The sequence below is a fragment of the Brassica rapa genome, chromosome A01 (assembly GCF_000309985.2).
Source record: "Brassica rapa cultivar Chiifu-401-42 chromosome A01, CAAS_Brap_v3.01, whole genome shotgun sequence".
Lineage (NCBI taxonomy): Eukaryota > Viridiplantae > Streptophyta > Magnoliopsida > Brassicales > Brassicaceae > Brassica > Brassica rapa.
In genome coordinates, this window is record NC_024795.2 from 11,559,527 (window position 1) to 11,579,825 (window position 20,299).

The following is a 20,299-nucleotide window of genomic DNA, read 5'->3' on the forward strand; positions in this document are numbered from 1 at the left end:
CTTGTAAGTTTTTTTGATATATATGAAAATCCAAAATATACATAATAGTGATTATTGATATAAAATATAATAATAAATTAATTTATTTTAAAAATTGAAATACATATTAGTTATAAACTAAAGATTGATCCGCTCAACTGCGCGGATATTAGTTCTTACATTTTTATATATTGATATTTATTTTTTATAATTAGTGTTATATATTTTAGATGTGACGTAATATAACTAATTGTATTCAAAAGACCTTGACCGAATCAAATAATATGGTTATTTTTAGTACAAATATCTGAACCTATTTCAGATACATTTTTTATTTAGGTATTTTTAGATTCTTATACATCAAAAATGAATTCATCCAGACCCAGAACGACTCAACTCAAAACTCACACATAAATTTATAATATTCAAGCGGTGTCTAATTTCAAAAAAAAAATATCCGAAAAGAACAACTCGTACCTAAATGGATAGTCAATGCTCATGCGTAACTGATTTTATAAACTAATAAAAATGAGTATTTCTATGTGTTTGGCTAAATTAAGTGAAATAAAAAAAGTTTTTTATTTAGTAAAATAATTACATAGAGTGAAAAATTAAGTGACAATAAATGTAATATATTTATATATTTTTTTTTGACAACAAATATTTACAGACTCATGTTGACTTTGTTAACTAAATCGGTAACTCCCCATCCATGTGAACAACGAAAGACGGTTGTTTTCTAATATTGTGTGCTAAGCTATCTGCTCATAGGTTCTTCGTCCGAGGTACATGAGCGATGTCTTAGTTGAGGAAGCTTCTTTTTAAAAGCTTAATATCTTCCAGATAGTTGGGGTTTTAATTAGGGGTTTGGGAGAGAGGCGAGCTCACTTCTGACTCTTTAGCAAATTGTTATAGTTTACTAAATTGCAGTATAGATCCCTTACTGTTTCTTATTTCAATTTGGACTCCGTTATTTTTCTTTTCTAATCTTCTTAACGTTTGCAAACAACGCTGCGGAAGAAAAGTTTTGCAAATTTCTTGTAAGTGTTTTTTTATATATATGAAAATCCAAAACATACATAATAATGATTATTGATATAAAATATAATAATAAATTAATTTGTGTATATTTTAAAACTTGAAATACGTATAAATTATAAACTAGAGATTGATGTTGCACGGATATTAGTTTTTACATTTTTATACATTGATATTTGTTTTTCATAATTAGTGTTATATAGTTTAGATGTATCTTTATATAACTAATTGTATTCAAAAGACCTGGACCGAATCTGATAATATGATTATTTTTGGTACAAATATTCAAACTTATTTCAGATACATTTATTATTTAGGTATTTTTAGGTTCTTATACATCAAAAACGAATTCATTCAGACCCAGAAGAACTCATCTCAAAACCCACATATAAATTTATAATATTCAAGCGGTGTCTAATTTTAAAACAAAAAATAATACCCGAAAAGAACAACTCGTACCTAAATGGATAGTCAATGCTCATGCCTAACTGATTTTATAAACTAATAAAATGACTATTTCTATGTGTTTGGCTAAATTAAATGAAATAAAAAGAGTTTTTTTATTTAGTAAAATAATTATATAAAGTGAAAAATTAAGTGACAATAAATGTTATATATTTTTATTATTTTGATTTAAATTAGTATTTTATTCACAAACACATGTCTTTGAATTATGTTTTTGGCTATATTCCACCGACTGAAACTAAAATTAAAAAAAAAAGGTAAAACAAAATAAACCGAATGTTTAACCATATGCAAAACTCAGTTATTTAATATTTTTATTTTATAATTGTCACAAAATTAATTTTGATTAACTAATAAATAAAAATCTGCATTATTACTATTATGGTAATATAATTAATGAAAGTGTTGAATTGAGTGAAATATGGAAAAATAATTAATATACTTATATTAATGAAATTACTAAAATGACATTATTTTTCTTTTTTATATTGTTTTTATGTTTTCAAACAATTTTCATTTATATTGTTATCCTTGTTTTCAAACCGTATCAAAAGACAAAAAGACAAAAATAGCACTAAATCAAGTTTTTGTTCACAAACTAGCACTCAAGGTCAAAGATTCAAAAGTCACAAAAATAGCACTTAATGTTTTATCAAAAGAAATAAATAAATGTTTATACCACTATGGTAAAGTAGTGTAGACATTAAGGTTTAGAGTTAAGGAGTGGGGTTTAGGATTTAGGGTTTAGGGTTTAGAGTTTAGGGTTTAGGGTTTAGGGTTTAGAGTTTAGGTTTTAGGTTTTAGGGTTTAGAGTTGTGAATTGAGATTTTGGGGATAAGATTTCAAATTTTGAAAAATAAAAAAATTTTAAATTTTCAAAAGATAAAATGCTATTTTAGTCATTTTAGTTTTTGAGTGCTATTTTGTGATATAAACTTAGAAATGTGCTATTTTGGAGATTTGTCCGTATCAAAATGTATTTCAATTTTAATAATATAGATTTATGAATTTTCATTTTCGTTAGTATTTTTGAAAATCTCTGTCGTGGATGGAAGTACTCTAATGGAATAAGTACTTGGGATCACGCAATTAAAGAAGTTGAGTTGAACAGATCAAATTGTTACAAATAAAAAAGAACAGATCAAATCCGTACATTTCACGTATTAATTATAAATTTATGAATTTTCATTTTAGTTAGTATTTTGGAAAATCTCTGTCGTGGATGGAAGTGCTCTAATGGAATAAGTACTTGGGATCACGCAACTAAAGCAGTTGAGTTTGAACAGATCAAATTGTTACAAAAAAAAAAAACAGATCAAATCCGTACATTTCACTGATTAATAATTTGATTTGAAATGGATTCGTCGATAAAAATCTCTTAAACATATAGATATTCAGTAATAACCTACAAAATATTCAGAAGACTTCTTAATATATACAATTGCGTGATAATGAAGATGCTAAACTCGTGGTTTATTTTTTTATAAAGTTGGTGATCAGTTCAAATCCTTTCTTATTTCTTTCGACATTTTTTCTCTCCTAATTATTTTGTCGTCTTCTTCTGTATATTATTTACGTCCCAACTTAAAAAAAAAAAGATAATCTCCCACGTCTTAAAAACTGTTTATTTAATTTTGTTTTTCCAAAACTCCAGGCAGTGAATTATCTAACATCCATGCCGACCCTAATCACTATTAAAAAGGGGGTCACCAAGTTAGAGAGGGTGAAAAAGATTTAGCAGTCTTGTTGTTGTTATCATCAAGAAAAGTGGAGATGGAATCGTCGCTGACTCATGTGATGCTTGTCTCATTCCCATCACAAGGTCACATAAACCCACTTCTTCGTCTCGGAAAGCTCATAGCCTCTAAAGGCTTACTAGTCACTTTTGTCACCACGGAGGAGCCACTTGGCAAGAAGATGCGTCAAGCCAATGAGATTCAAGACGGCTTGCTTAAACCCGTCGGTTTAGGTTTCCTCCGGTTTGAGTTCTTTGACGATGGGTTTACTCTCGACGACTTAGAGAACAAACAGAAATCTGGTTTACTATTCACAGATCTTGAAGTTGCCGGAAAATGAGAGATCAAGAAACTCATCAAGAGGTACGAGGAAATGAATCAACCCGTAAGGTGTGTAATAAACAACGCTTTTGTGCCGTGGGTATGTGACGTGGCTGCTGAGCTTCAAATCCCTTCGGCTGTTCTTTGGGTCCAGTCTTGCGCTTGCCTTGCGGCTTATTATTATTACCAGCACCAGTTGGCTAAGTTTCCGACCGAAACAGAACCAAAGATCAACGTTGAAGTCCCCTTCATGCCATTAGTATTGAAGCATGACGAGATCCCAAGCTTTCTTCACCCTTCCTGTCGATTCTCCATTTTCACAGACCACATTTTACAACAAATCAAACGACTTCCAAACACCTTTTCTGTTCTCATAGACACTTTTGAAGAGCTAGAAAGAGACATCATCGACCACATGTCTCAGCTATGCCCTGAAGTCATCATTAATCCCATCGGACCGCTTTTCATGAGGGCTAAAACCATAACCTCTGATATCAAGGGAGACATCTCTGACTCTGTAAATCAGTGCATGGAGTGGCTTGACTCGAAAGGACCATCCTCCATCGTTTACATCTCCTTTGGGACTGTAGTCCACGTGAAGCAAGAGCAGATCGACGAGATCGCTCACGGCCTTCTAAACTCAGGCTTATCCTTCTTATGGGTGGTTCGGCCTCCTATCGAAGGGATATCCCTAGAAACACATGTCTTGCCTCGAGAGGTCGAAGATAAAGGAATGATCGTTGAATGGTGTCCACAAGAGAGAGTGTTGCCTCATCCCGCGGTTGCTTGCTTCCTAAGTCACTGCGGATGGAACTCAACCGTAGAGGCTCTATCTTCTGGCGTTCCCATTGTTTGTCTACCGCAGTGGGGAGATCAAGTGACAAATTCTGTGTACTTGGTTGATGTGTTCAAGACAGGAGTAAGACTTGGCCGCGGAGAGGCTGATGAGAAGATTGTTTCAAGGGAGGTTGTGGCGGAGAAGCTGCTTGAAGCGACGGTTGGAGAGAAGGCGGTGGAGCTGAGAGAAAATGCTCGGAGGTGGAAGAAGGAAGCTGAGGCTACGGTGGGGTATGGTGGATCATCTGATAAAAACTTTGGAGAGTTTGTTGATAAGTTGGTTGCCAACATCTGGTGAGAGAAGATACCGGGAAACACTTATCATACCGTTGGCATTTGGAAATATATCACATTGATTTCATCATAATGGTTGTAATTGTGTCATTATTTTCATCTTTACATCACTTTCCCCTATAAGCTGGTTGCACAAATGAAGGTTAGATGGTGTTTCATCGTGTTCTACAAATCAAGAACTACGTATTTTTTCCATTAAAAAGTGTAATCTGCTGTTTCAACACTATGTTTATTTTTATAACAAAAGATCGTTATATTACTCAAGTTAAGATGGTTTATATGACCATATCGGACTTTAATAATCAACAAAACAAAACAAAAACCTATGAAAGGATCGAGCAGCTATGCCTGAAGTTCTTGTATCTCCTTTAACTCTGTCGAGAAAGTCGGCCATGTTTGAGGTTTCTTTATCATTGGTTTCACGTTTGTACAGTCAGTCCCAAAGTATTGACATGTCGAATGATACAACATGATTTCCATTGCATATGGCAATTATTTAAATTCTTTGTGACAACTATATGTCTTGTGATTAACTACCATAAAAGATGATTTTTTTAAGGAGAATTTATCTTTCAAGCAAAGGTTTTGAGCTTAGTGATACTTGGTAATGTGTAGACAACATCATCTTCAGCCTTGAGTATATGTCTGGCAGTATCTGATTTAATAGTATACATACTACTCTTAAAAAACTTCAACAATAAAAGTCATGATGTAAAAATCAGCTTATGGCCAAACTTCTAATCAATCGTATATCTAGATGCCACAAAGTTGTCAATAATTTCAACATCCTATTGTTTTGAATCTTCTCTAATAACATTACTAACTGCTATTTTGGGATGGACTGAAGGGTTTAGATTTGTCTTCACTCTTGAACTCTTACATTAAGCTATTATTTAATTATACCCATTTGTTTCTTTGGAAATGGTAAAAATTAATAATCTTTTTAGGATCTCCATATCGTGGATGAGATGCTTTGAGAGCATCATCTCCAAAATAAACTCTATAACTTCAAATATATAGTTTTTTGTTCTCCAAAAATGAACTTCAAAACTTCAAATTTGAAGTTTCATATTTTTATTTGCATTTTGGTTCTTATAATTAATTACACATTACATTTATGATTCTTAAATATTTTCTCATTTATCGTTTTAAATATTTCAAATTTGTTTTTATAAATTCAAATTTTACACATAAAATTAAATAAAATATGAAAATAAGATTTATAATATTTTAAAACTAGAATTATACAACAATAATATTACAAAAGAAATTTAATAAAAAACGTTTTAAAAAGATACATGAAGACATAGTTATTACACAAATTTAAATAATACAACAACATTAATAGTCTAGTAAATTTTCTCCGGAACCTCCTAAATCTCTAAACTATTGTCCAAAATTTGTTTGTGTAACCAAAGATGGAGCATTATAGAAATAATTTTATGAAATAATGCGGTATTTTGTTTGTATTTTAATATTTAATTATTTATTTCTATTCATAATTTTATATTTTAGTGTAATATTTTATTAATTAATATTACTGTAATATTTTATATATGTGCTAGTTATCTATAAAAGTTTTATGGATTATATTAAGTATGAAAAATATAAGGACCATAGAGTAAAACACAAATACTTTGAAGTGAAATTTGAAGTTTTGCTTTTGGAAAATAACATCTTGAAACTTCAAATATAAAGTTTTATAAACTCTAAAATAAAGAGTCATTTTGGAGATACTTTAACATAGTAGCACTATTTCTAATCACGAGATGCACACAGAAAAAAAAAAAAAAAAAGAATCCGACGTGGGATCACGTCAATTAGAGCAGTTGCCTTTGAACATCAAACCCATACATTTCACTCATAAATAAATTGGTTTTAATTTATATATGATGACTAACTTGATTTAAGATGAATCTCTTAAAAATGTTCATCAATAACGACAAAATATTTAGAAGACTTCTTAACAGACTATTGGTTAAATATGAAGAAGCAGATCTCGTGGTGAAATTTTTATAAAAAAGCTGGTGACCAGTTCATGACTTTAACATATTTATCTTTTGGTTGTTTTTTTTATTATCTGAACTTTTATATTAGAAACCTTGATACAATTTGGAATATAAAACAGACAAATTAACATTGAATCTTCAGAAATTAAATCAGTGGAAAACAGTTTCTCCAAAAACAAAATAAATATAAGACCATTGCCAACACTAAAAACGATTAAAAATATTAATTAAGAATAAATCAACCCAAAAAAAGAAAACATAATAAAAGATGTTTTTTTTTTCAAAATCAACATATAATTCCAAGTCAACCCTAAAATCAACCTCTTTTTTGTCATTACTATTCATAAATCTCCAAATCCTCCTTATGTTTTTGAATTATTTACAAAATTGTCATTATTTAGTAATTTCTTAATTATTTCGAAATGGAAAAAACCTATTACATCCTAAACATTTTTTCTTATTTACAAGAATGTCATTATCATCAATTTTCTAACCACCATGAACCACCATATTTTAACTCTTAAAAGTTGAAGAATTCAAATTTTAACCATTTTTTCTCTTTCTAAACCAACAAATCTTCATTTTCTTTCATTTTCTCTTCATTTTCATATAAAAAATTCCCATAACTTTCATTTTTATAAGCTATGCTTTCATATTTTCTATTTTATTCAGTTGTGAGTCATCAATGGTAGTTATTTTTGCTTATATTTGGAGTTTGGACGGTGGTAAAAGGTGGAAACGAGCTTTACACCGGAAAAGATAACTATTTACATGGTTTTCGTCATTTTTCATATATGTGTTGCGATAGTAGACTGTTTTGTATGTTACGCATACGTGTAAACTTACGAAGCGGTCTACTAGTCAAAGCACATGTTAGTTTTGCAATTGGCCAAAAATTATTATTTTGTAAAGAAGATTTCCCTGGAAGTCTACGTTTTTACCTTTGAAAACAAAAAACTAAAAAGTAAGTAGACTTATTACGTAGAGGTTAATTTTGCATATGATCGAACTTTTGACTTTTCAAAGTAGACTTCATCGGCAAAGACATTCTGGAGACTGCTTGGGAAGTCTACAAAATGTCAGTTTTACATCTGACCAAAACTTTGACTTCGTTGAATGGGTTGGTCTTGTATTTGACTAAAATGTTAAAAAAATTGACTAAAAGAATAAAAAAGTATAGACTTCATATTCAATCTACTAATCTCAGAAAGAACGTAGACTGCATATGAAGTCTACTATTTTATTGTGGTTAAATGAAAAACTAACCCATCGGATTTGAGAGTAGACTTCCCCTAAAGTCTACACGTGTGTATACGTTCGTCTCAATCTATTTGTAGAAAGTCAAACTTGTTCAATTGCCAAAACTAACATGTTCTAAGTAAATAAAATAAAATATAGACTGTATATGAAATCTGCTTTTGAAAATCAAATCATGGTTGAATTCTGGTCAACTGCAAAACTAACATTTTCAAAATGTAGACTGGAAAGAAAGTCTACACATATTAAATCACAATTTTTTTTGTAAATACATATAATAACCCGTGGATTTTGTATTTTCAAAAACTAACCCAAATAGTAGACCTACATGACAGTCTACAAACGTAAACTGAAGAGAAATTCTATTATTTTGTAGACTGAATATGAAGTCTATGTACAAAAATCTATAAAAAAAAGTGAATTTGTGTATTATTCATAATGTATTTTCTAGATTTTTTTTAGTTTGACAATGTGTGTTAGTTAATACCAATGGTCTTGAACTATTTTCAAAAGATAATATTTTATAATTATGAAGTCTATGTCGAAAATTCTATTAAAAGTGCATTTGTGCATTATTCATCATATTTTTTTCACAATTCAATTGTTTTACAGTTTTTGTTAATGAATTTTAATGGTCTTGAATGAATTTTAAAAGTTAATGTTTATAATTATGGAACTAAAAAATTTCTTGTTTGATTAAGTTGTTAACTATTGAATGTAGACTTACTTAGAAGTATGTTTCTGTATTTTTATTGTTTAATGTATACACTTGAGACATATTGTAAAGTTTTGTAATTTGTTTTACTCTTGAAAATTCTTTGAAAGATTGTATAGATTTTTTTCTTCTCACATGTGTGTTAGTTGTTGTTTTAGCTTATGGTGCTTTTAACTGTTTGGCTGATTGGAGTATTTTCTGAAAAACTGATTGCTAACAAAAATTAATAATATCATACAAGTGAAACACAACTAAAAAATAAATACAATGTTTATAGATTATGTATCAAAATAATTATTTACAAATGAATATTTTGTAATGATAAATTATTACAATGAAATTTATTTAAATAATCTAGAGTGTTTGATTATTCGTAATCTTGATATTTCAAATGAAGTGTTGGAAAACAAATCTCTGCAAAATAAGATAAAATTATGAGAAAAAAACATAAGGTAAAAATTCAAATCATATTTTAGTAGACTTTTTATGGTTTAGTAGACTTTATTTGAAGTCTACTAGCCTTAATTTTTAAGAAGACTTCATGCCAGTATACTTCATTAGAAGTCTACACTACCGAAAACTTTTCAGATCTAAAAATGTACATTTACAAAATTTAAAAATTGTTTTTTCTGCAAAATATTTCAAAATAGTGTTTTAACCTAAAATAGTAGCAAAGCAAAAACATAGAGTTTGTATCTATAAATTAAGTTTTATATAAACAAAAATACTGATCTAAAATGAATATATGTAAATCTTACATTTTTGGGAAGATGATTTGAAAAATTTGGAAGATAATATCTGCAAAATAAGATAAAATTATGAGAATTATAATACAAAAAAATTAAAATCATATTTGAATAGACTTCTAATGATGTCTGCTTAAATGTTAAGGTTAGTAGACTTCATTTGCAGTCTACTCAATTAAAAAAAATTAGATAAAAAAAATATATACATTTAAAACATGAAAATAACTTTAAATCTAAAAACTTTAGAAATATATAATTTGTAAGATAAAATGGTAGTAAATTATAGACATAGAGTTTGAAGATGTAACTTTATTTAAATATAAATACAAAAACACTTTGAAAAATAGTTTTAAATCTGAAAAAAACTTCAAACATATTTTTACGGTTATTCACAAAATAGTAATATTCCATTTAAAACATATTTTTACATAACAAAAATATACTTTCAAAGTAATTAAAAATACTTTCTGTATATATATTTTTTCTTAGGTGAAACATAAATATATATTGTATATAATGTAATTTCATAAAAAAAAGTTCACAAGGATATTCTTGATATTAAAAATAAATATTATTCCGTTAAAACATAATTTATACAATATAAAATAATTATATTTTTAAAGTAATAGAAATATTTTCTTTATATCTATCTATTTCTTAGATGATTACATAAAAATAATTAAATAACATAAACCGATATTTGTTTAATTGACTAAAATAGTGTATAATTATTATTGTTGAAATGTTTTTCATAATATTTGGCTGATTATAATATCTTACAATTACCGCAAAATACCTATAAGTTATATTTTACTTATATAATATGATTTCACAAAAAAATCACAATTTTAGTGCTGATCTTTAAGAGATTAAAAATGGAACCTAAAATATTTTTTTATGATAAGCATATTTTGATTGAATAATTACAAAATCTTTTTAAATAGCATATACTTTTAATGAGGTATATATATATAGCTCAAACAATATAACATATAAATATACATTAAAAATAAATTAGACGCTTAGTTTTCCAGTTTTGTTGTAGAAATATTTTCCCAGTTACTGACATATCCAGCCAAATGTTTCACAAAACCTTTTTACAGGATTTCGATAACCTTGCCTAGGGGTAATGTATCGCTCGTTATTCATTGGATCACAAATGATCTTGCACGGGTTGTCACAAATTGCTGGAGTTGTTTTTTTTGATGCTTTCATGCATTGATTTATGACGCAATCTTTTATACACACATCTCTTGGGATTGAATCAGAAACTTGTATCGAACAAATCATTGTAAATAAAGTTAAAATCATGAATGCCCTATAAGTTTTATTTAACACTTGAGCTGCCATAAGTACTGTGAATGTGTAATTCAAAGTGTATAGTTTTGTTTATTGTGTTGTAAAACAAAGATGATTTAGTAAAAAAAGTGGATAGATAGAGATGATTTATATAGTAAAAACGTTTTACCAGATTCTGGAAGCCAGTAATTTTTGGGAAGTCAATGCGTTGTTTTTTAATTTCTTTTTCTACTTTTTCTTAATTAAGTAAAGATATCGATTGATTTTTCAAACATTTAGGTGTGTTATAATCCCTGGCCACCTAGGCAACTATTTTATGTGAGTTAAAGTAACTAACTGGTCATATTATCATTTTAGCTTATACAACACATATTCAAGTAAAAAAAACACATATTCAAGTAACATTTCTGTTTTTAAAACTTGTAACCATGAGTTGTAAGTTGTAACAAAAATCTATTTCAACAAATAGAAGTTTGGGTCTTTTAAACACCATCACGCAGTGAAAATTTCTTTCCATATTCGTTATTATAAAATTCGATATATATATATGATAAAACATGTGCATATTAAATAAAAATCATAATTTATTATGTGTCCTATAAATAAAAAAATAAAATTTATAATAATTTAGCGTGTATTTAAGCATATGGCCACATTAAAAAAGCTTTATGATAAAGGTAATTTTATTTTGATAAAAGAGTAAGTTGTAGTGAAAAACAATAATCAAGTAGCATATCATATTACAGAAATTCTTGAAAACAAAATTTAGATATATTAGGAATTGGTTAGCGGTAAAACACACGGGTGTTGTCGCATAAACCTGATTAAATAATTTTTCTAAGATTTTTCGAGAGATTTTCAATAAAATATTATTGATGAAAATATTATTGATGAATTGAATTGAATCATTAGTATTACATATACCATCAGTCTTGGTTCTTCAGGTAGTTGGTATATAATAATATGAGTGCAGCCCAGCCCCTTGAAACTGTATTGAGTTTCCCAGCTATATAATGCAGATTTCCTCATAATGATTGCTAGACTTTTCAACTTCATTTAGTTTTCGTAAAAGCTCAACAAATTATTTTAGAGAAGCGGATGTAGCACTGGGAATTTGACTCTTTTCCCGCGGGACCCGGTCCATTAGGTCCACTGCAGGGCGGTGGACCCAAAAAAAATTGGGTTTTACAAAATGTGGGTCAGGCGGATCGTGCCATAAATAGCGGGGCAGGCGCAGGTCTTAATAATTCTGGTATCGGGTTAGTGGGCACCCGCATATGTTGAGAAACATGTGGTTTTGGTTTTAGGTTTGTGTTGTTTTTGTGTTTTAGGTTGTTAATGTGTGTCGTTTTTTAGTCTTAGTTTGTAAGTGTGTGCGGTTTTAATTTTTCAGGGGAATTAAAAAAAATCTGAAAGCCCTAGGTGATTTTAAGCTATACATAATCTTACTAAAATACATTTACATATATAAAAAAATAACCAACCTAAATGCAAATAATAAAATTAATAAAAACTTTAATATATTTAGAGTAAAAAATATTATAGTTGAATTCAGAGAAATAAATGCAATCCAATATGTCTAAATGATAATTAAATCTACTGTGAAAACAAAAGAACCGACTAGATATAACATATCCAAAATCATGTCTAATTAAATTATTATAATATTATTAATATAAATTATACATATAAATTATAAATTAATTTAAAATTAAAATTAAACTATCAATCATATATTATTATATATGTATTTTATCATTATTAAAAAAATTAATTATTTAGTTTCTTTTTAAGTTTATGTTTTCTTTATGTTTGTGTAACTTAATATACCCATAATCAAAATACTCAAACAAATCTGAATTCTCATTTTCAAAATTATTTAAAATGAATTTCAGTTTACCTTTCAATAAATCTAAGGCATACAAGTATTAAAAAGTTATAAAATATTTTAATTATTCTAAATATTAATATTCATTTATGAGCTTACATAAATTAATCAGCTATTCTTATGTATGTAAATTCTTATTGATCATCCCTTTATTTTCTAATATTTAAAAAAATCAAAATAACATTTTGATAAATATTATTAAAATACATGCACATTTAAGCTAGAAATAAAACTAATTTGATTTCACTTTATTAGTATCAAAATAATTATACTTGAGTTTGAATTTGAAAGAGTATATGTAGCTCAATATACTCAAGTTATAGACAAATCGATTGTTGACCCAAAAACAACCAAACCGACAAGATATAATATGTCCAAAATCATATATATCTAATTAAAATAATATAAAATTATTAATATAAATTAGATAGATAAATAATAAATTGATTGAAAATCAAAAGTAAATATCAGTTAATTATAATACATTAATTTTATAAATATTTATGTCCGTGCATGAGCATGGGAGAATCACCTAGTATAAATATGTTTATAATTTAAATTCATTAAAAAACTTTACACAGATAATCTTGATATAAGAAAAAGAAATATAATTTATTTTAAAACATAATTATAAACAATACATATAAATTTAAGGTGATAGAAATATTTTTTATATATCTATCTATTTTCTTAGATGATTACAAAAAATAATTAAGTAACATAAACTGATATATGTTTAATTGACTAAAAATAGTTTATAATTAGTATTATTGAAATGTTTTATTTATTTTCATATATTTAGTTGACTATAATGTCTTTCAATTACAGCAAAAAAATATTGATAAATTATATTTTACTTATATAATATTATTTTCAAATAAAATCACAATTTTTGTTACTGCTTATTTTTAAAAAACATTTTAAAAAAATCGTTTCATTAAATAGTTACAATAATGAGGTAAATATATTATATTTTATCATTACTAAAGTTATTTGTTTTCTTAATATTAAATTTGCTTCTAAATTTTATGTTTTTATGTTTGTGAAACTTAATTGAGCCATAATCAAAATACAAAAGCAAATCTGAATTCTCATTTTTATAATTATTTAAAATAAATATCAGTTTCCATTTAATAAACCAATGGCATAAAGTTATTTAGAATGTATAAAAGATTTTAATTATTGTAAATATTGATATGTGTTCAAGAGCTTCCAAAAATGTATCAGCTACTTATGCATGTAAGAGCAGCTCCATCGGGGGTTGTTTAGAGGGGTTTTATACCAAAAAAAAAAAAATTTAGATGAAAAATGAAATTAAACGCCAGAACCGGTCCTGTATTTGGTGGTTGTAGAATCCGTAATAACCCCATATGTGGCAAAATGATATTGGCTCGAGAGAGGTTGCTGCTTCTCTTCTCTATCGCAATCGATCAGTCTCTCTTTTCTTCGATATTGTCGATGACTCCTCCCCACCGAGGATCTCCGCTCTTGGCCGCTTGCAATCAAACCGTCTCTCTCGCAACCGATCCGTCTCTCGCAATCGATCCATCTCTCTCGTTCTTGGCCGCTTCTCTTCGCCGCTCTCTCTTCGTCGCTGTGAAAGGTAGATGATGTTTGATCTGTTTCTCTCTTCGCCGTTCTTCTCCTCGGAGCCGTCCATGCAAATCATTCTAATTAAAAAAAAAAAAAAATTTAAGAACCCCTATGGGGTTCTCCCATTGGAGGAGAAAAAAAAATTCCTCTAACTAAGGTTCTTAAGGATACAAATCACCTTTTTTATTCTTAATTAAATCAAAAGAACCCCTTAGGGGGTTCTCATGGATGGAGATGGTCTAACTTCCTATTGATCATCGCTTTATTTTCTAATATATTTTAAAAAAAAATCAACATGTAATTTGATAAATATTATGAAAATACATGCACATGTAAACGATAAATTAAATTGATTTGATATGACTTAATTATGATAAAAAATAATTATACTTCATTTTGAATTTGAAAGAATATATGTAACTCAATATATTCACAACATGAGTAACTCGACTAATCCAACGTATATTTAAAATCATAGATTTAACTACGATAATAATATATAATTTTATAATAATAGTAATATATTCTATAAATATAAATCATAGGAAGACTCAAAACATATTAAAAATGAAAATAAAATAACCAACTGTTACAATTTAGTTCTTTTGAAAAATTTATATATATACATGAGACTTCAAAATATTATCATTATATTAATTTATGTAATTTGGAATCAGACACTTTAGTTTATTTTTTATTTATTTCATTCTAAGAACAATCTATCTTAAGTTATACATAATCTTCATAAAATATATTTACATATCTAAGACAACAACCACCTAAATGAAAATAAGAAATTAATCAAAATTTTAATATATAGAATAAACAATATTACAGTTGAATTCAGAGATGCAATCCAATTTACCTAAATGATAAAAATCGACTGTAAAACAACAAAACCGATTAGATATAACATATATAAAATCATATGTATAATTAAAGTAATATAATATTATTAATATAAATGATGCATACAAATTATAAATTAATTTAAAATTAAAAGTAAATAGCAATCAATTATTATAGTATATTTACTTCAGAAATATTTATACACGTGCATGAGCATGAAAAAATCACCTAGTTAATAAAAAAGAGAGATGATACAAAAATTGTTATCAAATATGTATTATTCATATCATTAATTTTCATATATATGTTTAACATATTAGATAATTCCGTTGCATTTATTTAAGGTAATAATCAAAAATATTCTTTTGTAATCAATTTGTAGTTAGTTTAATAAAAAGTATCATATATATTTATATGGACCAATTTATTTTTCTAAGGATTCTAAGAATCATCCTAGTGATTGACATGTAGCTACGAAAATATGTTGTAATGCTTCATGATTAATATATAGGAGATATATGGTATCAATACTATTAAAGGAGAAGGAGTCTTAAATATCTACCTATGAAAAGTTGTTGCACCATTTCATTTTTTAGCCCAGTATATTACATATTCTAAATATTATAACTAACCTCTATTATATCAACAAGAAAATATCTTCAAAGAATTAAATAAAACCTATTTTGTTCCAAGCTCTATTACATCTTTTTCTTTGCTACATAGAATCTCATAATTAAATAACCATTATTACATTTTATAATCGAAACCATTGGATATTATATATGTACATACGTTTAGTCTAAACCACTAAATATACCACTTTCACACCACCATTAGATACAAATACTATATACAAACATTATATATATGTGTATACGATTAGTCTAAACCACTAAATATACCACTTTCACATCTTCTTGTGAGGCAAAACAACTCCTCCATTTCTATATATCTCATCACCTACATGAACATCTTCCCCAAGTATCGTCATGTTCACACCACCATGCGGGGCAAGCTAGACATTGTTTAAACCACCACTCACCAATCTGAGAAATCAAAGAACTAACATTATACACCATAACAAGATTTTAATGATCCATATAATCATAGACATCTATTATTTAAGTGGGTCATCACATTCATGACAATATTATAGCAAACTTACATATAGCATTTCCATCACAACATTTTAAGGAATTAATATACATGTATTAATTAACCCTAAACCCAAAACTTAGAAATATATAGAATACCGAAAATATATCCAAAATACATAAATATACCTAATATATCAAAAATAAATTTTGGATACTTTGGGTACCCAATCGGGTTTCGAGTAGGACTCATATCTCATGCCTACGAGAGATCTAAATAAAATTGTACATACAAAATTTCAAATAAACTAATTAATAAATTATATAATTTTTTAAAATTTATTATTTTATATAATACGACTTTGTAGTATAATAATGTATAAAATTTTCAAAATATTAATTTATATTAAAATTTGTTTATAATAAAAAATGCGCTTTCAAAGTACGGATAAAAATCTAGTTTCTATATTAAAATACAGTAAATACTTATAAAACTAGCACTTTAGTGACTCGAACTCTGGTTGGATTCACGATTACGCAAGAGTGTAACCATTAGATCACTTAGATTAACATGTTAACTAATATATTTTGTATATATATATTTGATTCATATATTAAACGGGTACCCGAAACCAAACCGAAACTGAACCAAAATTTCATAAGTACTTATTGGATATAAGAATGATTTATCAGATGAACCCGGAACCAAATGGTTCCTACCCAAAACCGAACCAAATATCTGAATGCCAAAATACAAAGAATTGTAAAATCTCTATTGTAAGCATTGAATTTTGAGTTCATTCATTTATTCATGAGACTCCATAAGAAATTATTTGAAATCAATCCAAAATACAAAAAAAAAATTAAATCTTTAAAATTTGAATATTAATAGATTTTAAAAATTAGATTTAAATCACTAATTGAATAATATTATATTTTAAAATTGAATATATAATCATCATTCATATAATAGTAGATTTAAACTCTATTAAAATGCATGATTGAATAACACCACCTTATTTTCTACGATAAGGTGGTGTTATAAAGCTAGAGCTTTTTAAAAATATTTATTTTTCAATAACTAAGGAATCTTAATCATAGTATAAACAAACATGCATAAAAATACGAAAATTCCCCTTTTTCAACTGATGGAAACCAATGGGAACTTGGAAAGGGATATGTTTGGTCATAAATTCATGCCTTCATCACAGAGGTAGTACAAGATTCTACAAAGTGATATGCTAAAAAGAAGTGTTTGATTTTGCCACTAATTATCCTACTTCTTTTGTTATTTTGTATCATGTTCACAATATAAAGTGGATATCCAAAAAACCAAAAAAGATACTTGACTCGACGTATGTGATTGATATGTGAAATGACAAAAAAATGATATTGGAGTAATCAGTAGAAAAAATGTTATAAACTGAGGAAAATATCGGCTGAAAAAACAAGAAAAGATAAAACCTATACTTATATAGATTAATAAATTGTATTTTAATATATACCTGTATTGTTGATTTGTTTCTGAATGTAAAATTTTTGGTCAAATAATAGTAGGTGAATTGGTAGGATAACCATATTGAAAAAATATTAGGTAAATAACCATGTAATAAAGTAGGAGGTTTGGTGTAACAATTTGGCATGAAAACATACCAATTTTTCCTTTTCTGCGCCTGAAGTTTTGGCAAATGCGATGTCTAGATTTATCTGTATTATATTTGTTCGATATGTAGTATAGACTAATATATTCGCACATTTTTGTTATAATTTCGTCTTTTTCAACGCTTTACTTTAGAATTTTTCTTTACTCACAGGATACACCTTTACTCGCCGCGTAAAAGATAGATTCAAGCAATTGAAGAGTTGACACCAGAAAATAGTAATTGTAATATGAATCTTAAAAACTATATCATACTATATGCGCTTGACAAATAGTACAAAATAATCCATTTATCAAATAGCATATTAGTAAACATAATTGTCTTACTAACTGCACTAGTCAACCCAAACAAAATGAAAACACCCAACCCATGGAACACAATAAAGGCCAAAATATATTACAATTTTCCATTATCAACTGCCCTAGTCAACCTAAAAAAAAGAGGAAAGATGATGAAGAGAAGAGGAAAAAAAAGAAGGACAGAGAGAATGAGGAGAATAAGAAGGAATGAAGAGAAGAAGAAGATGGAGAAAGATGAAATAGAAAAATATATTGTATCACTAAAATAGAATAGTATGTAGTATTTACAATATATTATAACCAATTACATATTGGTTGTTCGAGGAGAGAACAAAATGAAAATATAGAAAATATGAGAGAAGATGTAGAGTTTTGACTGAGTTAAAACTCTAGACAAATCAATTTATATAAAATTATCTAATCTATATATTTAAATATAGGATATCATTTGAAGTAGAAATTAGACTATATTATATGAATTTACGATATAGTATAGAATTTATAATTCGATTTTCTTACTCTAACATGATATATCAAATGTTATAATATATATATGCTTTAAAATTTTCAAAACACATCATAAATAGGAAAAAAAATCTATATTTTTGTGAGTATTTTATAAATCTGAATAATTTTTTTTAAAGAAGCTAGAAGATAAATAAGATTATAGGGGAAAACATTATACAAGAAAATAAAAAAAACAAAAAAAACAAAACCACTACATATGCTTATACAGAGGGGTATAATTGCAATTAATACAAATATATATTGTGTATCCTTGCCATTTAATTGCTATGGTCATTTGTCTAATTAATTTTTTTTCATGGTTATATTTGCCAATTTCTCATAATAGTATTGTTTTTTTTTAACGCTGATTTATTACGATCTTACAATTATGATATAGGAAATATTACATAGACGATTCGACAACCGACAATACTACCTGCCTTATGAAGACCTACGCCTAACTGCATCACCTGAGCCGTCCTATGAAGATCCACGCCTGGCCAGATTTACTTGCACCATGTTGAAGATCCCTTGCAAGCTTTTCCTCTGTAGTCTGCATAATTGTTTAATAAACCGCTCTCTCCGGGACTTGAAACCTAGATTTCCTGTAATCTGAAATAAATTGCATAGTCTGGGATTCGAACCCCAGACCTGGGTGTAGAAACATTTAAACCTTAACCAATAGGCTACGGTACTTCCACATAATAGTATTGTTTATGTTGTGTATTGTTTTTCACACACAATATCCCCTATATATTAATTGAGAAAAATTATAACTTCTTTTTATAGCCACATGTCATACTAGAATGATTCTTAAAATCATTAGAGACATATGTTGGTTCATCTAATTATATAATAAAAAATTTTATTAAGCTAGCCAAAAATTCAATAATAATGTTTTTATTATTTCTTTAAATAAAAGTTACGGAATTGCTTAATGTGACTAAAATATATATGACAATTAATGATTTTGAATAATAAAGATTTGATAAAAATTAGTGTATCTTCTATCATGCATATATGTTTAATTTTAAATTATTAAAATAAATTATAACCCCATTAACCATATCATAAATTTTAGATCTTTCAGTATATGTATATTTTGAATTTTTAAAAACAACTACAAATTACTAAAACTGTTAAAAGTCTCGCATTCAAATTTTGTGATCCATGGTTTAAAATTTTTGTTATGATAAAAAAATGATTATAAAATCATATAAGTAAGAAGTTTAATTTAATTAATTATTAAGATTAAAAGATATATATATGTGTATATATATCGTTTTACAATAACTATATGCCATATAAAATATAAAAGTATTTTAATTTCTAAATTTACTTTGAATTTAGTTTTTGATAAAAGCTTTGAACAAAAATTGAAAACTTAATTTTTAAAAATATAAATTACTAAAACTGTTAATTCCACAATGAAAATTTTGTTTTCAGTAATTTAAATTTTTTGCTACAAAAGATACAAATGATAAAAAAAACATATGAATAGAAAACATCATTTAATAAAACATATTATTAAAAATATACTATGTATGTTAATATCATTTATATTTAATTATATATCCTATCAAATAGAAAAAAAATATTGTTTGGATTAATAAAATTGATTTATATGTTTGCACCAATTTAATTATATATGTAATAGTTACTGACTTTTAATTATTCAATATATATTTATAATTTCATAATAAATAAAAACA

The 20,299-nt window shown here is 27.0% G+C and overlaps 2 protein-coding genes across 2 annotated transcripts; one reads left to right on the forward strand and one right to left on the reverse strand.

Annotated features, from left to right (window-relative positions):
- The first annotated feature begins 103 nt into the window (after positions 1-103).
- LOC103871174 (UDP-glycosyltransferase 84A4-like) lies at positions 104-9,481 on the forward strand. The gene is given in 1 exon segment (XM_033274896.1): positions 104-9,481. A coding segment is annotated over 1 exon segment (1,419 nt). The 5' UTR covers positions 104-3,255; the 3' UTR covers positions 4,675-9,481.
- Positions 9,482-9,867: 386 nt separating this feature from the next.
- On the reverse strand, positions 9,868-16,644 carry LOC103871185. The gene has a single exon (XM_033280246.1). The coding sequence runs from the start codon at positions 10,745-10,747 to the stop codon at positions 10,457-10,459; it is 291 nt and encodes a 96-aa protein (XP_033136137.1). The 5' UTR covers positions 10,748-16,644; the 3' UTR covers positions 9,868-10,456.
- Positions 16,645-20,299: the final 3,655 nt, after the last annotated feature.

Excerpts from the sequence above, each read along its gene's own strand:
- LOC103871185 (XM_033280246.1), bottom strand. The coding sequence starts at position 10,747 with ATGGCAGCTCAAGTGTTAAATAAAACTTATAGGGCATTCATGATTTTA.